The sequence below is a fragment of the Ammodytes marinus genome (assembly GCF_949987685.1).
Source record: "Ammodytes marinus genome assembly, chromosome: 11".
Classification (NCBI taxonomy): Eukaryota; Metazoa; Chordata; class Actinopteri; order Uranoscopiformes; family Ammodytidae; genus Ammodytes; species Ammodytes marinus.
The window spans coordinates 16,194,980-16,219,701 of NC_137215.1; the positions used below are offsets into that span (position 1 = coordinate 16,194,980).

Genomic DNA, 24,722 nt, shown 5'->3' on the forward strand with positions numbered 1-24,722 from the left:
TCTTGGAAACCTCCCCTCATCAGTGAATTCAGTAAGAGATATTCTGCAATACAAAATGGCAGCTTCATAGATTGGGTGTTAACCACACATTTCTTCACACCCCTTCAACTATCACACCAGCCCTCATCAGCTATAGATGGAAATGCTTCTCACACCACCCCTGAGCTCACACTTACTCTCACAAAAATATACAGACACAACACAGGAGAAGAATTAAGCCTACTGTTGAGCATATTTATTTGAATAAAAAATGCTTCCTTTCTTACAGTGAAATTCAGAGCGCCTGGTGTTGGCGGTTTGGTTTATTTATTTATTAGTTGTTTCACTCCCTCCCTTTTTTCAACTTCCAACCGCCCAAATCCTTGCATTATGACCATTCACTCACTGAGTGCCAGGTGGGAGCTCAGTCCATTAGACATAAGCAGATGCACACACACGATAACTCACTACTCTCCTTTATGTGTGTGTATGTTTAGCTAAAGAAAATGTAGTCCAAGCCTCCATTTGACTGTTATTTCCTGCTCGCTGTGCGGCATTAAAACAAAGTGACACAAAATGAGGCAAAGAGGTGGAACCGTACAAGACTACTTTCACCAACTTTGCTTTTGTTTGAAGGTAGAGACTTGAAATCCATTCTCAAATTAATTGACTGGAGTTGTTGGCGGTGCACAAGGACAGGTTTTACATTAGTACATTATTTTTTTTTGAAGCCTTGATGTTAAATTGTCCTGGAGTGTATTCATAAATAGGACTGTTTATGAAAGCTGGAAAGAAAAGTAATGTACAATCTACAGCACAGAAGAATGGATGTTCATGTTTTTACCCCTGGATTGGGAGAGGATGCGGTGTTGTTTGGATACTCTTGGAAGAAATTGGTCCAATCAGTTTAAGGGACTGTTTCTAATCTATATTCTGTGCTGGTCAACAGGGAGAAAAAGAAATAAAGAAATAGTCAGTAATAAAATACATGAGTCAGTGTGGGAACGCCTACAGGGAGCTGTCCATCATCACTGGGGTTGCATCTCAGAGAACACATCTTTTCATCTGTGGCCCAGGGCTAAAAAACCTATATATACACACACTCACACAAACACACATTACATTCAAGAGAGATAGTGCTTACTTTTCTATGCACCTTCTTCATTCCGTTGCACCTTGTATCCTTTTTCATATATATACATATAGTATATATGTATTTTTTGTTTTACATTTTCCTGTTATGCATCAGCAAATTGCAATGTTCCCTGTGTTCCTGGAGTTATTTCACCATTTGCTGTGATTTATCCTTTCTGATGTATCCACTTTTCCTCAACATGCCTGGTCTACTTCAACTTCATTTCATTTCAATTTTCATTATTATAGATCACAACATTTTAAAAATCAACTTATCCTACGGAACTCTATAAACTGACATTACATGCTACTAATGTTGGCTAAGATAAACCTGTAGCAATCAATGAGCTCCATGACGATAAACCATGATTGAAAAACATATCTGATAATGATTTGTGATTCAAAGGAATTAATCAGCCAGCCAGCTTAAGAGTTGCCCGGCCCAGTCCACTATAGTCATTAGATAAAGTTTAACATTTTAAAATGTATTTATAGGACTGATTTTCAGGAATGTAAGGGGAGGAAATTGAGCCAGCCAGCCAGCCAGCCTTTAGATGTAGCCGAGCAAGGTCAGCCAGTCAATCACTGATGCCTCTTGGGGCTTTGGGAAACTAGGAGGAAGGAACAAGACAGAGAGGAGGGACGCTCACCGACAGGCTTTGCAAGGATGAATGAGTAAGAGAGGTAGAGGGAGGGAGGGAAGAGTAAACTGTTCCCAATAGCAATGAAATGAAGAAGGGAGGCGGGAGTAAGGAGGAGGAGGAGGAGATGGAGAGAAGTTAGTTTGGCTAGTTCTGGTAAATGATATAGGGAGAGTTTTGGCAGCACCTGGAGGGTATAGGGAGGACCGACAGAGGGATGGAAGAAAGAAGAGGAGAGAGTGGATAGAGACAGACAGAGGGCAAACCGTGATTCAGCAGGGCAGGGCACATGTCATGTACTTAAGTCTCATACAGGTCGGGACTGTCACTCCCCCCTCTCTCACCCTGTCCATCCACTCTCAATTTCCTTACACGTAATACATTGGGAAACGTCAAATAAGTAAGCAATTCCACTACTATTGACATTAATTCAATACTAATCAAATTCTATGGAAAATTTCAACTACATTTATTTGCTTTCTCTATTTTTTCTTGCATCATGTATGTAGATAAAGTATATCTATGTCAAAGTTCTATGCCAATAATGACAGAGTACATTTTTTACAAGGATAAATGACTATATTATTTATACAGTATACAAATTGTACCATTTAGGACCCTCATTGCATTTGGGAATAAAAATGCGATCCATATTTGAGCCTGAATCCAACATTTAATTAGTAACTTGAGCTCTGCCAAAGATCCAGCAATCTTCTTTTTGTTAACCTAACATCTCTTCTGTTGGAGAGTTCCATGTCTATCCAAGTGCTTCATCTACCACTTAACCAAACATGACTGTGCAGAAAAATGAAAGCAAGATTTTCAACTGGAACCCATGAACCACCTCCTTCAACTTCTCAGTTATGTCAGCTATTACTTCACAATAGTATCATTGGCAAATTGAGTTATCCTGTCTTCCAAGGGTCAACACATCTGATATGAAGATGGTGCAGTAAAGGAGGGTGGTGGGGTTGGGGAAAGGTAATCTGAGGACAGCTGGATTTATTGTATCTCAGCAACTCTAAAGGACCAGTGTTTCTCTTAGTGCAGTTCTGTTTAATATGGCCATGCAACCCGAGCAGTGATCCCTGATCAGTTCTCTTGTTCTTGGAGCTTTAATGACCACAGGCCCTGCAGTACAGCCCCATCTTGTTGGAGCAAAGGCAAAGCAGCATGTCTTAATGTACCCAGTCTTCATTCAGGCTGAGCTGAGGGGGCGGAAGGATACATGGAGCGATTAGTTCAGTCTTATGAAGAGAAAGGAAGAGAGAAGGAGACAGAGGAACAAGGTCAACACGGCTGACTGGGAGGAAAATGACTGGGAAGCAGAACGATGTATTTATTTAAATGTAATGTTTTGTTTTAGATCAGCAAAGCCCTTTCTAACCCTTGCTTTAGAAAGTGCTATAACTTTACGTCGGACTCCTGTTTCTGTTTTATGTCTGTAATGGAAATGAAAGCTTTCAACCCCTCACCAGTTTATATTGCAAATCATTTATTTAGAAAATAAATTACGTTCAATAAACTATATGTCACAGTTGGATTGTACATCTGTTATGTACAGCATGAAACGCTTATTGTATTTAAACAATACCCTAAAGTAGCACCTCAAATTATTTAACGTAAGAATATTCAACTTAAATCTCTAAATATAATTCTGAAAAGCACCCTTTCAACATTGAATATAAAAATGCAGGCTATAATTGACTAGAATCAATAAAAGGTTGCATGAATAAAAGTAGCTTTACATTATTAATTTGAGTTTTAAAGTTATATTATTCTCTCGTTAATATTACATAGAAAGTGGTGCAACTTGGCATGGTCGTAATTATTCTCAGTGCATAATTCAAGCTTTCTTATGCTAATACAGACAATTTTGTGTAACACAAGTGAAATTAATACCAATTCATTATTGATGTATCATTAAATCAAAAATATAAATTATGATTGAAATAGGGCAGTGAGAAGCACTAAAAGGTTATTTGTTGTATATAATGGAAAAAAAAATTGTTCCCACCAACCATTAAGGTCACATACTGTATAGGCATCAGCAATTTTCCTGAGGTGTATATAATTGCCTAGTAACACTACTTTTGTGAAGCAAAGGTAGTGTATATAAAGCCAAGGTTACCAGCTCTCATCAAATCTTATTTGTGGGTGGCTGGCCAAGGGGTTGAACTTTTCAAAAACACATATTTTCGATAGTTTCATGTTCTGTTTTAGACATATTACATTAATTTGAAATTTAAATCAAAAAATTATTTATACTCAAACAGTAAGTTGAAATAAAGGAGTATATACATTCAAAACCCTGAATGGAAAGAAAGAGAGAAGAAGAGGAGAGGCGAGGCGAGGCGAGGACAGGAGAGAGAGAGAGAGAGAGAGAGAGAGAGAGAGAGAGAGAGAGAGAGACTAAATTGTTTGACACTTAAAATGCTTCTATCAGTACAGAGACGATTTGTCCAGAGACAGAACGGACTGGAACATCACTTGCACTTTCCTCGCATTGACGTACAATGACACTACCTCAGTTGTCAACTGATAAAGCTTTGGAGAAGGAGCATTAAAAGGCAATTTGGATTGGGCAATTTTGCCCCACTATCTCGCTCATCCAACTGCTCCGTCACAGAGGTCTACTGGCCATTACCAGGCTTTTTTCAACCTGTGTTCCTGGCAAGTTGTCATAATCGTTTAACTCAGTGGCTGGTATTAGAAGGGCTGTCATTAGATGAGACATTTATCTAAATTGCCAAAGCTGTGTGCCTGCTCATGCACACACACACACACACACACGCACACACACACACACACGCACACACGCACACACGCACACACGCACACACGCACACACACACACACACACACACACACACACACACACACACACACACACACACACACACACACACACACACACACACACACACACACACACACACACGTATGAAAAGTCAAAAACATCCAGTCACATCTATGAAAAGTATGGAAATAACAGACACAAAAAATATAAAACAATCAGGGCAGCTTAACTGGGCATGGCTTTAATAAATATCAATCCAACTTCATTGTGTTTTTAATTAATGATAAGTATAGTCAAACATGAATAATGGACAGAGAACTGGAGAAGAGGCAAGCAATGTGCTGCTGTGAGATGATGCGGGAGAATTGCCCTGCCGCGTCTGCCACCCCTTGTCCATTTATTAATGGCCTGTGACTGGAGGGTGGGTGCAAGCAGCGGGCAAAACCAGCCCGCACTGCTCTGGGATAATCTGCATCCCACTGCCATATTCTTCACTAAGCACCAGCTGACAAGACCCATACTTCACTATAAATTGGGCCTTCTAGATCCATTAGGCTCTGCACTGTATGTGGGCAATGCATAGCTAAAAGTCTCCTTTCAGATACTTGATGGCGAACAGGGCAATACATAATAGCAAAACAATGGCATGTTGTGGCATAAGAAATGTTTTGTTTTTATGATTCAATCAAGCACATTTGTTATTCACTCATGTACATTTTTACAGAAGTTTCTGCAATCAATATACAAAGCCTTTTATTTTCTATACTTCCTTCTTTTATCTGATTCCTTGCCCGTTGTCCAAATCAACAGTCAGGTGGAAGGTAAACTGGCCAAAGAAATCCCTATCCGTAAAGCTTCATTGAAATATTTTGCTTTCTGTTTTTCTTTGTCCATTTCAAAAGAGATGAATGAGGTGAAGGCCAATATAAGGGAGAGTCAGCTGTTATTGACACCGCTAATATAAGACTGAGAGCACAATGCATGTGATTAACTTTGATGGACCAGTAGACTCTAGCAGAAATCCAATCATTTCAGGGCTGTAATTATTTGACAATTCTAAATTCAATTCAGTCCATTGTGTCTATACCCACAAGTTCGCAAGTGGGAACACACACACACACACACACACACACACACACACACACACACACACACACACACACACACACACACACACACACACACACACACACACGTTCATGTGTAATCTAGTCTGAACCTTCAACAGCTGCAGCTCACAGGAAGAGCGGCCAGGACAATAATGTTGTTCACTGATACTCCTGTGATTCTTGAATGCGGTTTAACTTGCACTGTGTTCTAATGTTGTGCTCGGCTGTTCCAAGCCGTGAGGAGACTGAGCATATACTGTGGCCGTGTCTGAACTGCCATACTAACGTCCTACTCATACTCATTTTGACTTCAATTTGAGTATGTGACGGTTGGGTATGCGAGTTTGGGTATGTGAGAAATTCCCGGATGAGTACTAACTTCCGGGAAGATTTTGGGTATGAATCGATTGTATACTTTTCCTACTCAACCGCCCCACAATGCACTGGGTCAATTCTACCCGCCCAGGAAAATGAAATATTTTCGAGCAAGTTGCTAGGCAACAACATTGTTTGGGGTTCCGTGATCTGACAACTGTACGTGCAGTCATTCATGCACTCTTACAATAGATAAGAGATGAAGATAAATACCTAACAACATTAGAGTCACTAAATGAAATGAGTGTTGTGAGTCTGATAGTGGAGAGAGATTAGAACAGATCGCTGTTCCACACACCGCGGCTCGTCCAGCTCAACTCACAGACAGCTGAGTGCTGATGAGCCGGACAGAGAGCGTCGGAGGGATCCTCCGCCTCAAAACATCATTATTATAAAACAAGAGGTCTAAAACACAGATGATGAACACAGGACTGTAAAAGTCTAGTTCAATATCTAACCTGTAGAGGGCGGTTATAAGCTTAACAATGTCTAAACTGCCTGAATCTTATAAGAAGAAGAAGAAATTCTTCATTGCTTGAGTATACTTCAACTGAGAACGTTTAGACGCAGCTCGCATACACAATCGATCTTTGAGTAGAGAGTATGCATGAGTATGTAGGATGTAGGACGCTAGTATGGCAGTTCAGACACGGCCTGTAGGTCGAGATGCAATCAAGCCAGGAGTGGCCCAGCTGGTCAATGAGGCACACCTGTAGCTAATTAACCTGTGTGTTTCAACAGAAGCTGACAGAAGAGAGGTATCAGCTAGTGAACTGCCAAAGCCCCACTGTGCACTTGGAACCTGGAAATGCTGGGTGGAAATGACACTGCCATTTTCGGCTTGAAAGAGGAAACTTTAATTAGCCTGTGGACGGGCGACCTTTCCATAAAAAAGAAAAAGCCAGAACTGTTTCTAGCACTCTCTAAGCTGCAATGTGCAAACCCAGTAAATACATGAACAAAGAGAGCCCACTTTTCTTGTACTAGTCACAACCACATTCAAAGTGAAATGGATAAACACATGTTGGGATTAGAAAATCTCCATTGGCAACAGTTCTACATCACCTAGTCTGCCTGCATAGTCAGTTTGTCATGCAGCAAGCAACATAATCAGTCTGTGTGTGTGAAACTTGGCAAGCTCAGGCTGAGGACAGAGCTTTCCTTAGAAAACTACTGCCACCATTTACAGTCGCAAAATGTTGTTTAACTTCCCTTTTCCCATCTTCCATGGTTGTCGCTACCAAAGACTTGCAAAAGCATTGGTGTGGTAGTTGGTGTTACAAGGTGTTAAGGCACACACAAATGACATGACTTGCCTACCAGCAACACTGTTGTCATGCTCTTATAGTCTCGCAAAGCAAGACCAAACTACAGCAAGTAGTAAGGTCTGGATCCACTCTATTTAGAGCCGTCTATCCGGGGGAAACTGGGCTGGCCTGTTTTTATTTCTTTAAACCAATCACAATCGTCTAGGGTGGGGCAGAGCCCGGGAAGCAACAGCGGTGTCTGTGCAAAATAATGCCGGGGGAGAAATATTTTGCTGGAACGTCTGCACGTTCAACGATCGGCATCTTGCCTACGTAGCGGAAAGGGCGGGACATTCAAATCGAAATGGCGGAGGTTGAAGCAACCGTGGAGATGGATGCGCTCTCCAAATGTAACTAAAACGGTGGGTGCACGACAGCAGTTTTGACAGTACACTGTAGAAATGAAAGCACTGAGCCTATAAGTAAGTGCACTGTAGGGATAATGAAAGTACACTCAATGTAAGTGTCCTTGCGTAAGTACCCGATTTCGGACACACCACGTGTTTTTAATAATGTTTTAATAGACAAAGCCATTTGGTTCATTTTTGGGTATCAGTGTTTTGGCCCATTTTCAAAATACAAAAAAAATACTTTGTAAAATACTGGTTAGCCTATCAATATTCAGAAATAAATCACTTTTGAGCCCCACTTTTGAGCCCCACAAGGACTCTTCAGAGACAAGAAGACATTTTTAAGAGGTCTCGACTGCTCCTGATTCTCATCCTTACTTGTTCATGTAAGCAACGTGTCTCTACTTTCCTTTCTATTTTCTCTCATGATCCTCTACCTTTTCCCTGTGGTGTATCCATGTGTCTGCTGTGCTAATCTCAACAGGGTCTCAACTGTGTCAAACTCCTGCCTGGAGGAGCTACACCGGAAAGGAAAGGTGTTCACAGGAAAGGTGAAAGATGAAACAACAATGATGATAACATTAAGTTGTCCCAGGAAGCCAACACAATATTTGGAACTGGCAAAACTAAACAAAACTCAACCATTTTAAACCTATGTATGCCTTTGGCTGCAACGACATTGCTTGAATACCCGTAACTCAAGCTATTGTCAGAAAATAGCAGTAGGTTCTTGTAGGAGTCATAAATTAAATGAATCGTTCGTTTCTGGTGCCATGGCAATGTGAAGTTACACAGACCCAAAGGACACACTCCATTTGTCAGCTTATACTGATTATTCTACACATTAGGTACAAACTAATTTGGTTGTAACATCAACTGGGGGAAAATGCAAGTAAACAAACTAAGAGGTGCCTATATTTACTCTAGTTTTGACGGCTTGATTTTACATGAAAGCAGAAATCTGCACAGCCCCTTTATCTTAATTTGAATGTGTAATCTGTGTGTAATTAAAGTCTGATTTACTACAGTATAACATCAGGTTTCTAATTGAAATCCAGCACAGTGTCTTGTTTGCATGCAGAAACAAATACACAACGTGTACAAAGAGATGGTGATCAGTCAGATGGATTATTTTCAACTGGTTTCAAAGAGACCTGCAGTCAAATACGGACTCTTATTTTGTTTTAATGGGAAGTAAAGATTTGAATGTTGCCACTGTTGCTAGAGTTTCATACAGAGCGAAGAGTTAGAGCATTTCTTATATCATAAAGTACAACATCTTGTCTCCTGGTGATTTGTCAGCAATTAAAGACACTCACAGTTCTCACATCTTACGAGACGACAAGCTCAGAACCTTTCTGGCCTCAGTACATTGTGAGGATGTCAAGTATAAAGACTTGACAGTTCTTTATCCATACCCTGGTAGGTTGGATTTACCATGCCACAGTGAGACAGTCTAAAAAGACAGGCTGATACCAGAGCTGATGCCAGAAATTTCTAGTGCTTCTGAACATTAAGCCAGCTTTCTTCCTCCCCATCTCTCATATGCTGTGAATAGAACCAGATGTATCCTGAGACTATCACTTCCCAACACTGTTCGAGAGTGTCAGTATAGAGACGCAACCATGCAGAAACATGAATGCAAAAGTGGAGAGCAGAAAAACAAAACACACGCACAAACAAAGCAAGATGCTGGCTTGGAAAATAAAAGGGCACATCTTTCTAACAAGTTTTATGTCAAATACAAATATGTTGCATGTGACATTCACAGTTACTGGACTACTGATCTGTACAGCCTACAGTGATGTGTGCTGTTCTAAAATTAAATAAAAAAAATTGTGTGTTTTACATGTATGATTAATTTCTTTTTTCATCAACTGCTATGGCTCAAGGCTCCTAGAGCGAGAACAAACTTTTAAAGAGTTCTTTTAGATAACACATTGGGCACACACCCCCGTCCCAACTCTCACTTGTGGTTCTAAAAGTAACAGAATCGGCATCAAATTTGATTGTCTATTTTTTACGCAATGCAACACAAATAAAAAATAATTCTTATTTTTTTCTTGTGGCTTTACTAATCTACAAGGACAGATACTAAACCATGAAGGGATCACTCACAGTGCATCCCTGTGGTATCTTGTTGTTCACTTTTGTCTGTTCATTCATACCATACCGTATATTGTGAATATCATTGCAAGGCTGACGCCAAATGTATGCGTAAACATCATGTATCATATGCTGAATTAATTATTTCTAGAATCCTAGGTGATTTGCATTGCCCTCTCCTCAACAGTTGGCCCATGAAAAAAGCATAAAGCTTAAAGCAATCACATATTTTATGATTCCTTTACATCTTATGGATTGAAATGCATACGACGTAAAACCCGGGGTTGTATTTTCAGGGAAATTGGCATTGCATGACTATTTCAATGTTATCATCTGCGGTGCACACAAAGCTGTCAAGCATGAAATCCGATATCATAACGATAGTGTGAATGAAATGTTGTCTTTGTATTTGTAATCTTTAAATCTCTGTCTCTTTGTCTGTGGGGTGTGATATGATGCATGTACCGTACAGTAGATACAAATATGCTGATTCTGACTTTGCCTCAAAGGGCCGTAAAACTTGACTGGCTTGGCTGCCAGGTGTTCGACTCAGTAATTGCAGAAGGGCTATGTAGAAGATGAAAGTAGTAAAGAAAGATAATGAGGTACGACAGCAAAGAGAGGAAACTGTATTTCAAAAAGAGACAATTCAGAGTGTAGTCTACTTTAACTCTTGACTTATCCTGTGAAAGTTCCTCAGAATGGGTTGTGCCACTCAGCAACCTTCCTGTTTGAACAACAAAATATGTCTTGACAACAAAGTGGTGTGAAGTTGTTTTTTTGTAATGAAATTATTGACATACTGTATGTTACAATGACAACAAACAGCCTCTGTGGCTCTTTGACTGATTCAGGGGAAACCTAAACAAATCTTTGATCTCTAACATGTCTCATCCAGCGAGCCAGGTGACCAACTCAGTGTTGAGCTTTGTCAGCTTTTTTTGAGAACTAAATGAAAATCAGTGAGTCACCTCTAACCCCTGAGGTATTTTTTTCTTGAGGTTTGTATTCGTACATGAGAGATTTGAAATATTCATTATTGTCAAGTTATCAATCAATAAAGCCTTTGCGCCTCTCTACTAAAGGCTTATATAGCTGTTAAGATATTTATGTTAATATAATATATATTTTTTTACAATATGTAACTTTAACATTGTTAATACACTCAACAAAAATATAAACGCAACACTTTTGTTTTTGCTCCCATTTTTCATGAGATGGACTTAAAGATCTAAAATTAATTCCAGATACACAATATTACCATTTCTCTCAAACATTGTTCACAAATCTGTCTAAATGTGTGATAGTGAGCACTTCTGCTTTGCTGAGATAATCCATCCCACCTCACAGGTGTGCCACATCAAGATGCTGATCTGACATCATGATTAGTGCACAGGTGTGCCTTAGACTGTCCACAATAAAAGGCCACCCTGAAATGTGCAGTTTTGTCTCACAGCAAAATGCCACAGATGCCACAAGCATTGAGGGAGCGTGCAATTGGCATGCTGACAGCAGGAATGTCAACCAGATCTGTTGCTCGTGCATTGAATGTTCATTTCTCCACCATAAGCCGTCTCCAAAGGCGTTTCAGAGAATATGGCAGTACATCCAACCGGCCTCACAACCGCAGACCACGTGTAACCACACCAGCCCAGGACCTCCACATCCAGCAGGTTCACCTCCAAGATCGTCTGAGACCAGCCACTGAGACAGCTGCTGAAACAATTGGTTTGCATAACCAAACAATTTCTGCACAAACTGTCAGAAACCGTCTCAGGGAAGCTCAACTGCATGCTCGTCGTCCTCATCGGGGTCTTGACCTGACTCCAGCTCGTCGCCGTAACAGACTTGAGTGGGCAAATGCTCACATTCGATGGCGTCTGGCACGTTGGAGAGGTGTTCTCTTCACGGATGAATCTCGGTTTACATTGTTCAGGGCAGATGGCAGACAGCGTGTGTGGCGTCGTGTGGGTGAGCGCTTTGCTGATGTCAATGTTGTGGATCGAGTGGCCCATGGTGGTGGTGGGGTTATGGTATGGGCAGGCATCTGTTATGGACGAAGAACACAGGTGCATTTTATTGATGGCATTTTGAATGCACAGAGATACCGTGATGAGAGATCAGCAAGACAATGCACGGCCCCATGTTGCAAGGATCTGTACACAATGTCCAAGCTGAAAATGTCCCAGTTCTTGCATGGCCAGCATACTCACCGGACATGTCACCCATTGAGCATGTTTGGGATGTGCTTGAGCAGCGTATACGACAGCGTGCACCACTTCCCACTAATATCCAGCAACTTCGCACAGCCATTGAAGAGGAGTGGACCAACATTCCACAGGCCACAATTGACAATCTGATAAACTCTATGCGAAGAAGATGTGTTGCACTGCATGAGGCAAATGGTGGTCACACCAGATACTGACTGGTTCTGAGTCCCCAGACCCCCAATAAAGCAAAAAAATGCAAATTTCAGAGTGGCCTTTTATTGTGAACAGTCTAAGGCACACCTGTGCACTAATCATGATGTCAGATCAGCATCTTGATGTGGCACACCTGTGAGGTGGGATGGATTATCTCAGCAAAGCAGAAGTGCTCACTATCACACATTTAGACAGATTTGTGAACAATGTTTGAGAGAAATGGTAATATTGTGTATCTGGAATGAATTTTAGATCTTTAAGTCCATCTTATGAAAAATGGGAGCAAAAACAAAAGTGTTGCGTTTATATTTTTGTTGAGTGTATGATCGTATTCTACAGTACACTACTGTATTATCTGCTTTTTACAATGATGTTTAAACAGAATAAAATATTTAGATTGAATATTTTTCATGCCAACACCATCCAATGAAATCCAAATATTTAGCTTTAACAAACTTACAGTATATTTGGAATCTCCACTGGAAGCTAAAATAAAGTCTAGAAGGTTGAAAAATTTGTTTTTCCCATTTCTTTCATTAATCATTAATGCATGATTAATTCAGTAGCTACTGCCCCTGAAGAACTATTTTTCATTCTTTATCCATTGTCTATTGTTTTTTCATGTATTTTATTACTGATCTCGGGGCCTTCTTATTTGACACTGTTATGCAGTTTTTAAAGACACTTTCAAATACATTTATATGTGTATCTGCCTTGTGTCTCACTTTCATTCTGTCTGTATAAGCATTGGAGTCATGACTGCTTTCGTATTCCTAGCCCCGAAGCTAGGTGTGATAGCCAGACTCTTATGATGTTTCCACTTTCATCCAGCCTCTCTACGTTCTTGCTTGGGCCCTTCCTTCCCATTCCGTGGAGACAGAAACATGCCAGAGGTCCTTGGCATGGTTTGCCTGCCCTGCTGGTGAACCTTTTTGAACTAGCAACATTCAAGCCACAGTTCATTTGAGGCTCTGAGGCCACTTAGTGTTTGGAGATGAGTTGGACTGAGAACTGTAGACAGGGGAATAGGGATAATGTCTTAAGATGCTTAGACAATATGTGTGTTGAGGAAAGGATGGCACGGAGGAGGTTAGCAAGAGACAAATGGGGGGGGGGGATAGTGGGGCCATCCAGGAGGGTCATTTTTGGAAGAGGGAACAAGGATGACAACACTGAGGCAAGCTTGAGAACGAGACACCAAGGTAACCCAGGGAATTAGGTTTCGACGAGCAGCGAGCAAAGGGAGTCAAGTAGAGGGATGCTATGACATAATATTTATTAAGGGGTGAGGAAAGAAGAAGCAGGCTCTGCCATTCTTCTTTCCATTTTGACACTTACCAACTTTTTGAAGCAAGAAGTGAAATGAGGTAAAGGGAAGAAAGAAAAGGTTGGTGTTACTGAAGAAAAAAAAAGTGAAGAAAATGTACACGCTTTCTATAGACATTTTGTTTTATAGCAGAGAACAAAAAAAAGGGTTCTTGTCAAAAATAAAGAAGGAGGCCTAGGGAGTGATCGAAACTAGTGAGAAGAATGACCTGAGAGCAGGTCAATCGATTCTTACCATCAGAAAAAGAACTGAGGATATAGATTTGGCATAGAGTTGGAGAGAGTTGCAAAGAATAGATGAATTAGATCAGAAACAAATGAGGGAAAGTGTTGTGAGCTAAAGCTGATAGAAACAGAAAGGTATAGTGGATGTGTGTTGGATGCAAAAAAGTTCTTAGTCCCCCATTCTTTTATTTATTTTTAATCCAAAATCCACAATACCCAGTAATTACTTGGTAACTCCCAGACAATTTAGATGTAATTTACGTGAAAAAGCTGCTAATTAATAGATTGATCATCAGTAACTCACCTAGGAGGGAAAACCAATTTTTAGTTATGGTTAAATCTTTACTATAACCTCAAATTGATTTCTGAGATATGGTAATGACTTTGAGGACAACTTTGTTTCTTGTTGTTTGAACTCAATTTTCTTCAGCCTTGAAGTCGGATACGACATTATTGAGGTTTTAATGTGAATCTTAAGAAAATGAGCTGTTGGACATATACAGTACACACCTATCATCTAGTACTTTACAACTTTTTCAGGTCAACCCCAACTTTGCTTTTGGTTGAAAGCTGCACCACATATTTAATGAAACTGTTATTTTCCAGTTCTTTAATTTTCTAGAGAGCACCCACACACTACGTACATGTAGGATCTCTGTATAGTTAACACTACATAACTTCCTGCCTTATAATTGGGTGTTGTAGCTACAAACAAAGAAAAAGGAATGGATTGGGAGACGGGCGCAGCAACGATTGTCCGTACAATTGAGAGAGTTGAAAATGTGTGTGCTTTGCTTTTGTTACATATAGAGACAGTGCATGAAATAGGCCACGCCCATCGTGGGGGAAAATATTGAACAGCGCTCCATCCACTTTGTATTGAAGGAGACCTGTCTTCTGCAAACAAACTTAATTAAAATGTAATCAAACATCCATTTAAGAAAAAAAACTTTACTTTCTTGAAAGCCAGTCTGTCTATATGAGCTGTTTTTGTGAAAAATAATTGAGTAATTTTAAATATTGAGGTGTTTTTGTCCGGTCGGACCCATCGTGGGGGAAACCGTTGAAAACCGTTCCATTCACTTTGTATTGAAGGAGATCTGTCTTCTGCAAACACACTTAATTAAAACGTAATCGAACATCCATTTAACAAAAAACTTTACTTTCTTTAAAGCCCGGACTCTTGTCTGTCCATACGAGCTGTTTTTGTGAAAAATTATTGAGCAATTTTCAATATTGAAGTGTTTTTTCCCGTCCGTGAGGGTTAGCCTATGGTTAGCCTACAGCAGAAGGCTAACATTAGCCTAGCATACAGCATACATTAGTTAAGAGTTTTGTCTCGATATTGAAAATTACTCAATAATTTTTCACAAAAACAGCTCGTATAGACAGATAAGAGTCGTGGCTTTAAAGAAAGTAACGTGTATTTGTGAAAGGCATGTCTTATTACGTTTTTATTAAGTTGGTTTCCAGAATACTGTGTCATTCAACCCAAAGTGAATGGAGCGCTGTGAATTGTTTTCCCCCACGATGGGCGTGGCCTCCAATTATGAGTTGTTGTTATACCAAAGTTGTTGTTATTATTATCAACTATTTAGCAGGCTATATTGTGTCCCCCGATGTCCCTCTCATTGGCTGCAGCTTGTCGCTGCTTTCTTTGCCAGTCAGAACCCTTTTTATACAACATGATTTGGACTCGCAGACAGGTCTTGATAATTAGCATGCTAGACCTCTGTCGGGTGTATGCAACGCTTCGGCAAGTTGATCTTATTATTGAACAGTTCACACATAGCGATCCAAAAATTTGGCGAGTTGAAAAATCTTTTAGTCTGACCTAGGCTTTAGTTGTATGGAAGGACTTGCCTGCCAGTAATAACTCTTCAGCGGTCCTGATGTGCAGTGTCTAGGCCTTGAAGACCTATGTTAGATGGAGTTATCTAAGTGTGCACTAATTGAATACCGTATACAGAACTATAGTTCCCATTACAAGACAAGGTGAATCCATCAAATAAGCCTTTTGAAGGTGGAGACACTGATTCGGGAGAAAGCTTATTGACAAAATACATTTAGTCAAAATCAGTCTATATCTCTTTACGATCCGGTAACTGTCTGTTATGTGTGAGTGCTGAAAAATAAGCTGGCGTTAAAACACAGCCTAGGCTCTGTAAACTGTTAAGTAAACAAAGCAGATTCATTGTTTAGATTTTTTAGAGAAATATTTCAGATACAGTAGCAATACAATCAACAACTGTTTTTGTTTGACATTTGACAAATTGCTTAATTGATGTGGATGGTAGCGGTTCTTAGCAACCAATACGTTCAGGTCGGCAGGTTTGTACCAACAAAGCAATGGGTGTCACTTCAGTGAACACCAATGTTGTTCTAACAAGGACAATTACCCTAATACTTGCTTGGAATTAAAAACCTCATTACAGAGACTTAATAAATGATCTGGAAAGTAAAGGATATTAACAAAAAGCAAGTGATAACAGTGTCTCATTTATGGTCCCTTGCAATCAAGAAGAACGGGTGGGGTGGGGTGGGTGGGCAGCATTCAACCATTATGAGGTAAAAATCCCCAAAGGCACAGTACCGTCCTTTAACGATAAATGTTGCTGTTACAGCATGAGCCCTTGTTAGTATAAAAGTCACGGATAAGCTATTGTACTGCCACAACGTTAGTGCCCCAGTGACAAGGTTGTATATTTTTTGGAATGGGCTGAGAGGAACAGGGATAATAATATGGCAAAGATAGCAGGCAGTAAGGACAAAAGTTAGGGGTTTTAGTTCTTCCCTCAGCTGTATGACATTGCAAGGATTTTCTTTGGGAAATAAAGACATAGTAGAAATTACTGGAAGAGAGGATAAAAAGGTACTACGTGAACAAATCATTAAAAAGAAAATATAAGACAGAAATATAAGGTTGAAACTATATTAACCTATAGGTTATTGTTACTTCAACATAAAAGGAAACTTTTGTTTGGTTTTGTCATAATTGTCATGTTAAGGCTCATTGATTCTTTGGTATTTTGCTTTACATTTTGCTTTCCTGCATTGTTTCATCCATACCAAATAAAGACACACTGTTACATTAATTAAATAAACAGAATTTGTAAAGAAAACTTTTAAGTAAATCGACTTTGCTGTGGTCCTGTTTCTATTTAGTTTGATATGGTTAACATCATGTTTTTCCAATGCTTTACCAGCCCTGCTGGCTTTCTAACCAGAGACTGCTCACCTGAAAATTAGTGTAACTGCAATAATCTAAAATGAGAAGACAATTTAATTTGGCTTCTGAAGACCTGCATTCAATCCCGCTGAAATATAAATTACAGACAGTGCACTAATAGTATAAATGTTTAATTTGACTCATGGTAAGAGAAAAAAAACACTTAAGGAATATAGAAAATAAATGCTTGTTTCAAGGGGTATATGCAATAAGAAACATTTCCAGCTGTGAATCTTTGTGAAGCTTTCTCAGTGCTCTTTTTATTGGAATCAATCTAATATTATTAAAGACTGCCTTTTTCCCAAGGCCGAGCTGAGGAGTTGGTCGAGCGGATATGTACAGTAAATGTTGCTACGGTCAAGAACATTTGATTTTGTCTATGTCTTTTAATGGGGATCATCAGTAGTCTTAGGGGTTAATGCTCCTCCAGTTGAACAATTGCACAATGATTTAAGAAACATAGAAAAAGAAAGTAGAAACTTACTTGGGTCAGACAGGATGGAGTCTGTTTTGGGCAGAAACTGGTCACAGCGGATTCCCTGGTAGCCTTCTCGACACCTGGTGGAGGAAAAAGAGGAATACACCATAGGTCAGGTAGAGTCGCCAGGGAAAGAATGCCACTACGACTGATGTATGCAAGAGCTGCTCATGAATGCTCATTATGTTTAAATGTAGGTTGAAGCTCAGTCCTTTTTTGGAAGAAAGTGCAAGGTAAGGCAAGTGGACAGGAAATAAATGAATAGTGCGGTGCTCTGAAGGGCTGCAACCTGTCAAGGGAAGGAATTCCTTGGAGAAGGCATCTGTCTTTTCAGCCAAAATTACATCTTATGGCTGCAGCAGAAAAGAAGCACCCCATTAAGAGAGACCCTATTCTCTGTGTACACATCATTGACTTTCAGCATCCTGGTTGGTTCATAGGAAATCTTCACAGAACATATCAAATTATCTATCAAAATTTACAACTTTTTCCAGAGGGAAAAAAAGGAGTAAGAACTGTGTCAAGATGGAGCTGAACTTGACATTGACGACAAATCTGTGAAAGGTTTTCTTCACTTAATTCTCTTAACTCCCACAAGCCACCAAGAAGACGTAATTCTCATGAAAAGTACCTCATTAATTAAGGACACATCCCATAGTTTCTGAATAGTCCACATCTGTGAGTGCCAGTCAGCAATGATCATTAGACAACTGATGAATTCTGCTTGGCCTGATCTTCAGAAAATGTCCATGGGAATGGCTATGTATTGCAAGGACATTTTTGATTAATTTCAACTCAATAAATACATCCTCATCAACATACAGAAATGTAACTGTTTTTTAATCTAATCTAATTATTATTATTTTTTTTACAGCGCACAGACATAAGCATTCCAAAACCTAATTGGGTGCCTCACTTGGTTTGGATATCAATCCTTGCCTCTGGTCATTTCTACCATGCGTGCTGGTTTGCTTTTCATTGTCCCTCTCGAGGAAAATGCAAGTCTCATTCAGCAACAAAAGTAGTTTCTGCTACCCACCTCTCTAAATTTGACCCTACTATATCTATTCTAGTCTCTCATTCGGTCACAACTGTTCTGCTTCGCTAAGTCTCAGTTTTCTCTTCAACCCAACCTGCATCTCGTTTGCCACCCCCCCCCCCCCCGTTTACGCCTGTGGCTTTGTTTCATTGACAGGTCTGGAATTAATCGGTATTTGCCCTGACAAGTTGACAGCAGAGCAAAAAAAGGACATATCCCAGTGGTCTCTACTTTTGGAAGCCCCCTACTGAGAAAAACATTTACGTCCACTCAGACAAACAAAACACCATAGCTGTGCATAGAGATCACGCTTCCAAAATAATGTGCTATGACATATCAAAGATTTGGCCCTGTGCAGAATGATAATGGCTAGCCTATTTTTGTCTTTCATCTACAGTGAGTGATTTTCAATCATGGAATCTGACCACGTAAGTGTTTTAGATAGACCAATAAATATTGACATTTCACAGTAGGAAAAGGACGGGTGTGAATAATAAATTCTCCACAACAGACATGTTTGCATGCCCTAGCATAAAAGCACAGTTGTATTTTTTATTGTTAGGTAATTTATTTAGTTGCACTACTTTGGTGGTTATGGGATTACTTAGTAATACTTTGATTCACATTATAAAAAAAAGTTCCAGTGAAGTTGTCGTAATATTCTCAAACTGCATCTGCCTACTTGAACAACTACCTTTTACTCTGTTCTAAGTTTTGTGGATATTTAACATCTTTCCACACCATTGGGACCCGCACTGACTAAACTTTGACAACAGCTAACCTTTGTCAAACCCTTTGAGGAGAAGAAGATAATTAAAAGAAAAGAGGCTTAACATGGTGACATTGTCTGTGTGTCATGCTCATTAGAGGGGAATGTTGAGGTAAGGAAGAGCATACAGCGTTGAATAAAATGGCGACAACTATGCACCAACGGGTAGATTCTAGTGTGGCCACAAAAAACTGCTGCACTATCCTGTCTAGCAATGTGCAGTATATGAAGTCATCGTATCCCACAAACTCTGTAAAAAAAAACCCCATGTGCTCCCAGCTGAGATCAAAACACATCAGAGGGCTACTTCAAAAAGCTTGGGTGGGTGAATCCAAGAATGGATGAGAGACACTCTTATTGAAGAGTTGCATGCCTTTAATTAGCACCACACTCATTAATTAAAAGAAAACAGGAACCGATTGCAAGTGCATGCATGTGTTCGTGCTAAAAATAGATGAAGCAGCACAGATCAAGGGATAAACATAAACATGGGGCCTGGAGGATGATGAATTTTGGCAAAAAAGGAAAGTTTGAACACTCTCACGCTGGTGCAGGTGCAGGCACACAAATTGTGCAGCCAAACAGTACATCCTACAGTATTTAAAAGCTTAAAAGTATGTAAGTCCTGTTCAGTATGTGGGGGAAATGTAGCATTGTACCCTGTGATATTACATATAGGCCTATGTATATTGATTTATTTTTTAGAAACAGGAAATGCATTTTTTTTTTGGTTTTATTTAGCCTTGCTCTCTTTTGTATGACGCTTGAACAGTAAACATCAATCCTGGAAGTTGCTCAGTAGCACTGCAGCAGCTCCAGTTGGGGTGAAACGTGCTTTGCTCAAGTCGCCGTCAGGGATTTATCCTGCAACTATGAGATTTGAAATGCAAAGTATACTTGCTGCAAAACTTAACCTAAGAAGCCCTGTTTGAACGTTTAATTGAATGTCTGGTTAAAATTTCAACACTTGTATCTCCTCAAAACATTTGTAATATTTATACACATCTACAGAATATCTTGATGCCTAAAATGACTTACAATCAGTTAGAGGAGACATCCAGTGAGGGCAACGTAAATCAATAATTTTACACTGTTCTCATGTCAAATGTTGTGACAGACTGAATTGACATGCTCTGTAGTACTGTATGACCAAAAGGAAAGTGGTTCATTACGGAATTTTTCCAATCCAGAGAGACTGAAAACTGGCAAATGATGATGGATTTAAAATGTTCTGCTCTGTTACCAAGTTGTTATCCTGCTCCGGCACAAGACAGAAAACATTAAAATGTGTCCAGTGATTTCCCCCTTCAGAGAATAAACATGTTATACAAACACAATTATTAGGAAATTTGCGTTGTTAAACATAAAAGGAAATATATGACGTCCAAAAAACTACTTTGCTGTCCTCGGCAAGGCGGCCATCTAGACCAATTTAATACAGGGCAGCCTCACAGCAGTGAGGCTCAACAGTCTATTACAAAAAATAAACACAGTACATTGGTCAGACTGTGACAGGTCGGTTCAATGATCTTCACACCGGGAGCCATTTTCCTGCCATGAAAGTCCTTTTAAGAGCGGGAAGGAACAATACAGTTCCAGTAAACTAGCTGATGAATAACAGGAAATAATGTTGTTTCTGTCATGGCTGTAGGGACATAAAATAATCAGTAAAGGTTTCAGATGGTAGCAATTACGAACACAGCCACATAACCTGAATATGTATATGTTTCATCCACCATAATCATAATTTGGTACGTATTAAAAGCTTCAACATTTTGGCATATTGCTTGTTTATACTTAGACACTTACTTTACTTGAGGAGCACCTATTGTGGTTTTTCATCTTTTCTGACCTATACATGTTGTTATGATGTTATATAGTCATGCTTAATAATACCAAAGTGATAAATAATTACCTACATCCATTTGAGACATATGACGGCCTGGGGTGGCTCTGCACAGCCTCAAAACTCAAAGGCAGTTACACAAAGCGGATTTTCCTTGTATGGTATTGCTGCTACACACTCAGGCCCATCCCTTCAAAATAAAAGTCCATATGAACTAACCAGTAAGCTTTTCCCGACAACAGTTTAATGAAAACAAAAACATGACAGCCTGTGTGTAATGGTCTGGAACAGGTGTAACAGATATTGTCTCATTGTGTTATTTGTGATTTGTAATTGGGTTTTAAGCCCAGATAATGAAGATTTAAAAACGGTTTGTTTCTGCAGATCAATGCAGTCATATCATTACATGTATCAAATCCTAACTTAATGCAATATGTCTGCTCTACTTTAATAGCAACTTGCTGCTCAGAGTTTTTTTTTAATCAGACCTGCAGACAACCAAATACAATTGACAGCACAGACTTCAAAGCAGGACCGAGATGATTACATTTCTACTTTAATGACATTGCATATCTCTATCCTGTATGCGTTTCCATTAATTTCTCCAGTAAAATTGCTTTGTTGGGTATCAAGGGGATGTCTTCTCTCTCATTTTCCTAGATGGGGTGAAATTCATCTGGGCTGCCATGTCTCAGCCTGAAAGTTTATGAGAGGCGGACAGGTTGTGAAAACTGTGTGCATATTGTATGCATATGTATAAATGTGCATATATCTTTGTTTGTTTGCATCTTAAACAGAGACAAAAAGAGAGCTGCTTTCTTGGAATTACGGGTGAATATGCATAATATCCATGTGTGTGTGTGAATGAGTGATAAGGACCAGGGACATTGCAATTGCAATGCAAGTGGTGCTTTGAAGCTTATGGTGGTAGCTCACTCTGTCGTGTTTTATGGCCGTAATAAGTAGTGGTTAAGTCCTTCATTTTGTATGTGAACAATGAATTTAGATTTTTTTTAAAACTGAGTACATCTTTGAGGATACAAGGATATAATATATAGTTAGTCCTCGCATCTTGTTACCTCAATCCACCTTTTTTCTATCTCCCAAAGGGAGAACATTGCCAGAAATCCACTATTGTTGGAGAACAGAGGACAATGTTTTCACATGCATACTGGATGAATAGTCTCTATATGTAAGCTCTTAAATCTCCCCTTCGGAGGACAATAATGACAAATTATATAAGAGCTTTTCTTTGGACATTTGATTGCACTTTACTATATAGATCTTTCATTACATATCAATAAACAAGGACTAGGATATTAACGTAATGGGAGCCTGTGAACCCAGAGCATGAACTCAGGACTCATGATTTCGAACTGTATTTCCAACAAACAGGAAGCATACATTTACAACTGATGAAGCTCTTCTATTCTGGTGCAATTGAGGTCCAATCTAATTCTAAAAATGGTCTCTAAGCAGTTATAGTAACTAAAGTACCTTTTGGAATATGCATGAAACTTCCAGGGCGTAGAAAAACATGGTTCCATTGTAGCAATTTTGATTTGGTCAAAATGTATCTTAATTCCCTGGTGTTTTGTTCTGTAGGTTAAACCAAAGCCACCATCAATCCATCAGGTTGCTTCACAATATGAGTGGAATGGTTAGGAAAACTAACCCCTACCAAAAGCCAATGAGTAGTTTTTCTTTGGTAATTCAATTTTGTAAATCTAATTCTGAGCAAGTCAGTTATTAAAGCTGGGGTATATGATTTGGGGAGAAAATGGCAGTTGGGATAGAGATTCGAATCCTAATACCTCAACCGCTCCACTTCTTCGCTTTGGTCCCTCCCCTATGGTCCCTCCCTGACACACTCTACACTAACAACGTTGTGCCAAAGTGAATGGACAGTCCCAACAGCCAATACTAACAGAGAATCGGAGCCTCGCTCTGATTGGTCAAAGTGTACAGCTCATGTTAACTTTGACCAATCCAAAATCATATACCCCAGCTTTAATCCAGCTATTTAAATCTTCCTGCCATTAATGTTCGCAGTCAGCAAAATGTTTTGCTCTTGTCCATCCGATGTTTCCAGTTGCCAAGAAGAACTGACTGCTGAGCTTCTCTACTTTTTAAATAGAACATGCCTCCCACTGAGTGTAACATACACTCAGTGGGATTGAATGCGTGGCCTTTCCCTCCATCTCACTGTGGGTTCAGTGAAACATCAATTCCAATTCTCAAGCCTTTCAACAGAGGAAGGAAGTTACTCAATAATTCAAAGCTCTGTCTGGCCTTTTCTAAAATTAAAAGAAAAACTTATATATATATATATATATATATATATATTAAGTTTTTATTTGGTAAAGCTTTACATTACGTAGACACTCATCAGCATTAATTGATACTTAACTAATGCCTAGTTCATCCTGAGTTAATGTAGGACTCATGTAATACTCATAGATGACTCAGCCATGAATGAATGGTTACTCCATCAGTAACTAATCAGAAGTCAGTCTTAATTACAGACTGAGTCTTTAATGATCATTGCTTACCTAAGACATCTATTACAGATTAACTCAGACATGTTTCTTAAAATGTATTAATACTATTAAGGCGAGACACCCCAGGTGAATAGGGATTTTTTTTTAACTTGTAGATATCATCACGAAACTTTGCCAGTTGATTACTGACACTAACACAATTATTTTTTGTATTACATGTTTTTCTTTAGTATTATATTAAATATGCAAATATGGCAATATTTAACCAATTATGCGTAAATTTGGGTCATTTTTCGAGAAAAAATTTGAGATGTTGGATAAAGCCAGAGTTAAAATCTCTATTTTATTTTAACCACATATTAGTTTCTAAGGTTTTTACAGAACAGATTTTGGATACAGCCTTTTTTCATTTAATAAATCAAAAAATACTATGTACATGTCTTAGAAATGCATTTTAGGCATGTTTTTAGGAGGAAAATGTATCATAAATCAGACAATTAACAATATATTAACAAATCCTTCTGTAAAAACCTTTAAAATAGTGCTATGAATGATTATAGAAAGTTTGGTTGATGTCAGTGGTCTAGAAGTTGAGATATCTTTCGCAGAGTATTGGAAATAGCTCATTTTGAGAAAACGGCCGTTAAAGATAACAACGTGAATTCTGCTGATAATCACTGATGATAGCTAGAGTAATTTATTGAATTAGGCCCTACACCCCTCAATGCCATATAGGCCTACTACTGCTTAACATATATAAACCATAGCATAGTAACATTTACATCCACATGCTAATTTAAACGTGATTCATTTATTATTAGCCACTGTCTGTCAACCTGCTCCGGAGTCGGCACAGACGCTCTCTCTCCCCACCATGTCCCCTCTGATCCTCTGACAGTCTGTGTCTCTCCGACGTGATCGGCGTGATTTACATGTCTTTAACACTTCTCCCCTTCAAATGGCGATCATGTAGTGTCCGTAGCCAAGTGATTAAGTATTTTTTTTTGTGTTGGTTTGGCATATTTTCGACGTTTTTCCCATTTTATTTTGTGATTTTCGAGCTACCGCGGCTTGCATCACGTGAT

General features: G+C 39.2%; 1 protein-coding gene across 1 annotated transcript in view; it reads right to left on the reverse strand.

Annotated features, from left to right (window-relative positions):
* The window catches only part of nrg3a (neuregulin 3a), a gene marked incomplete at both ends in the record, with an annotated part of 346,999 nt that overhangs the window by 47,294 nt on the left and 274,983 nt on the right, over positions 1–24,722 (reverse strand). The window contains one exon of the mRNA XM_080037328.1: positions 17,489–17,562. Coding sequence (XP_079893454.1) covers positions 17,489–17,562 — 74 coding nt within the window. The remainder of the gene's footprint in view (positions 1–17,488; positions 17,563–24,722) is intronic.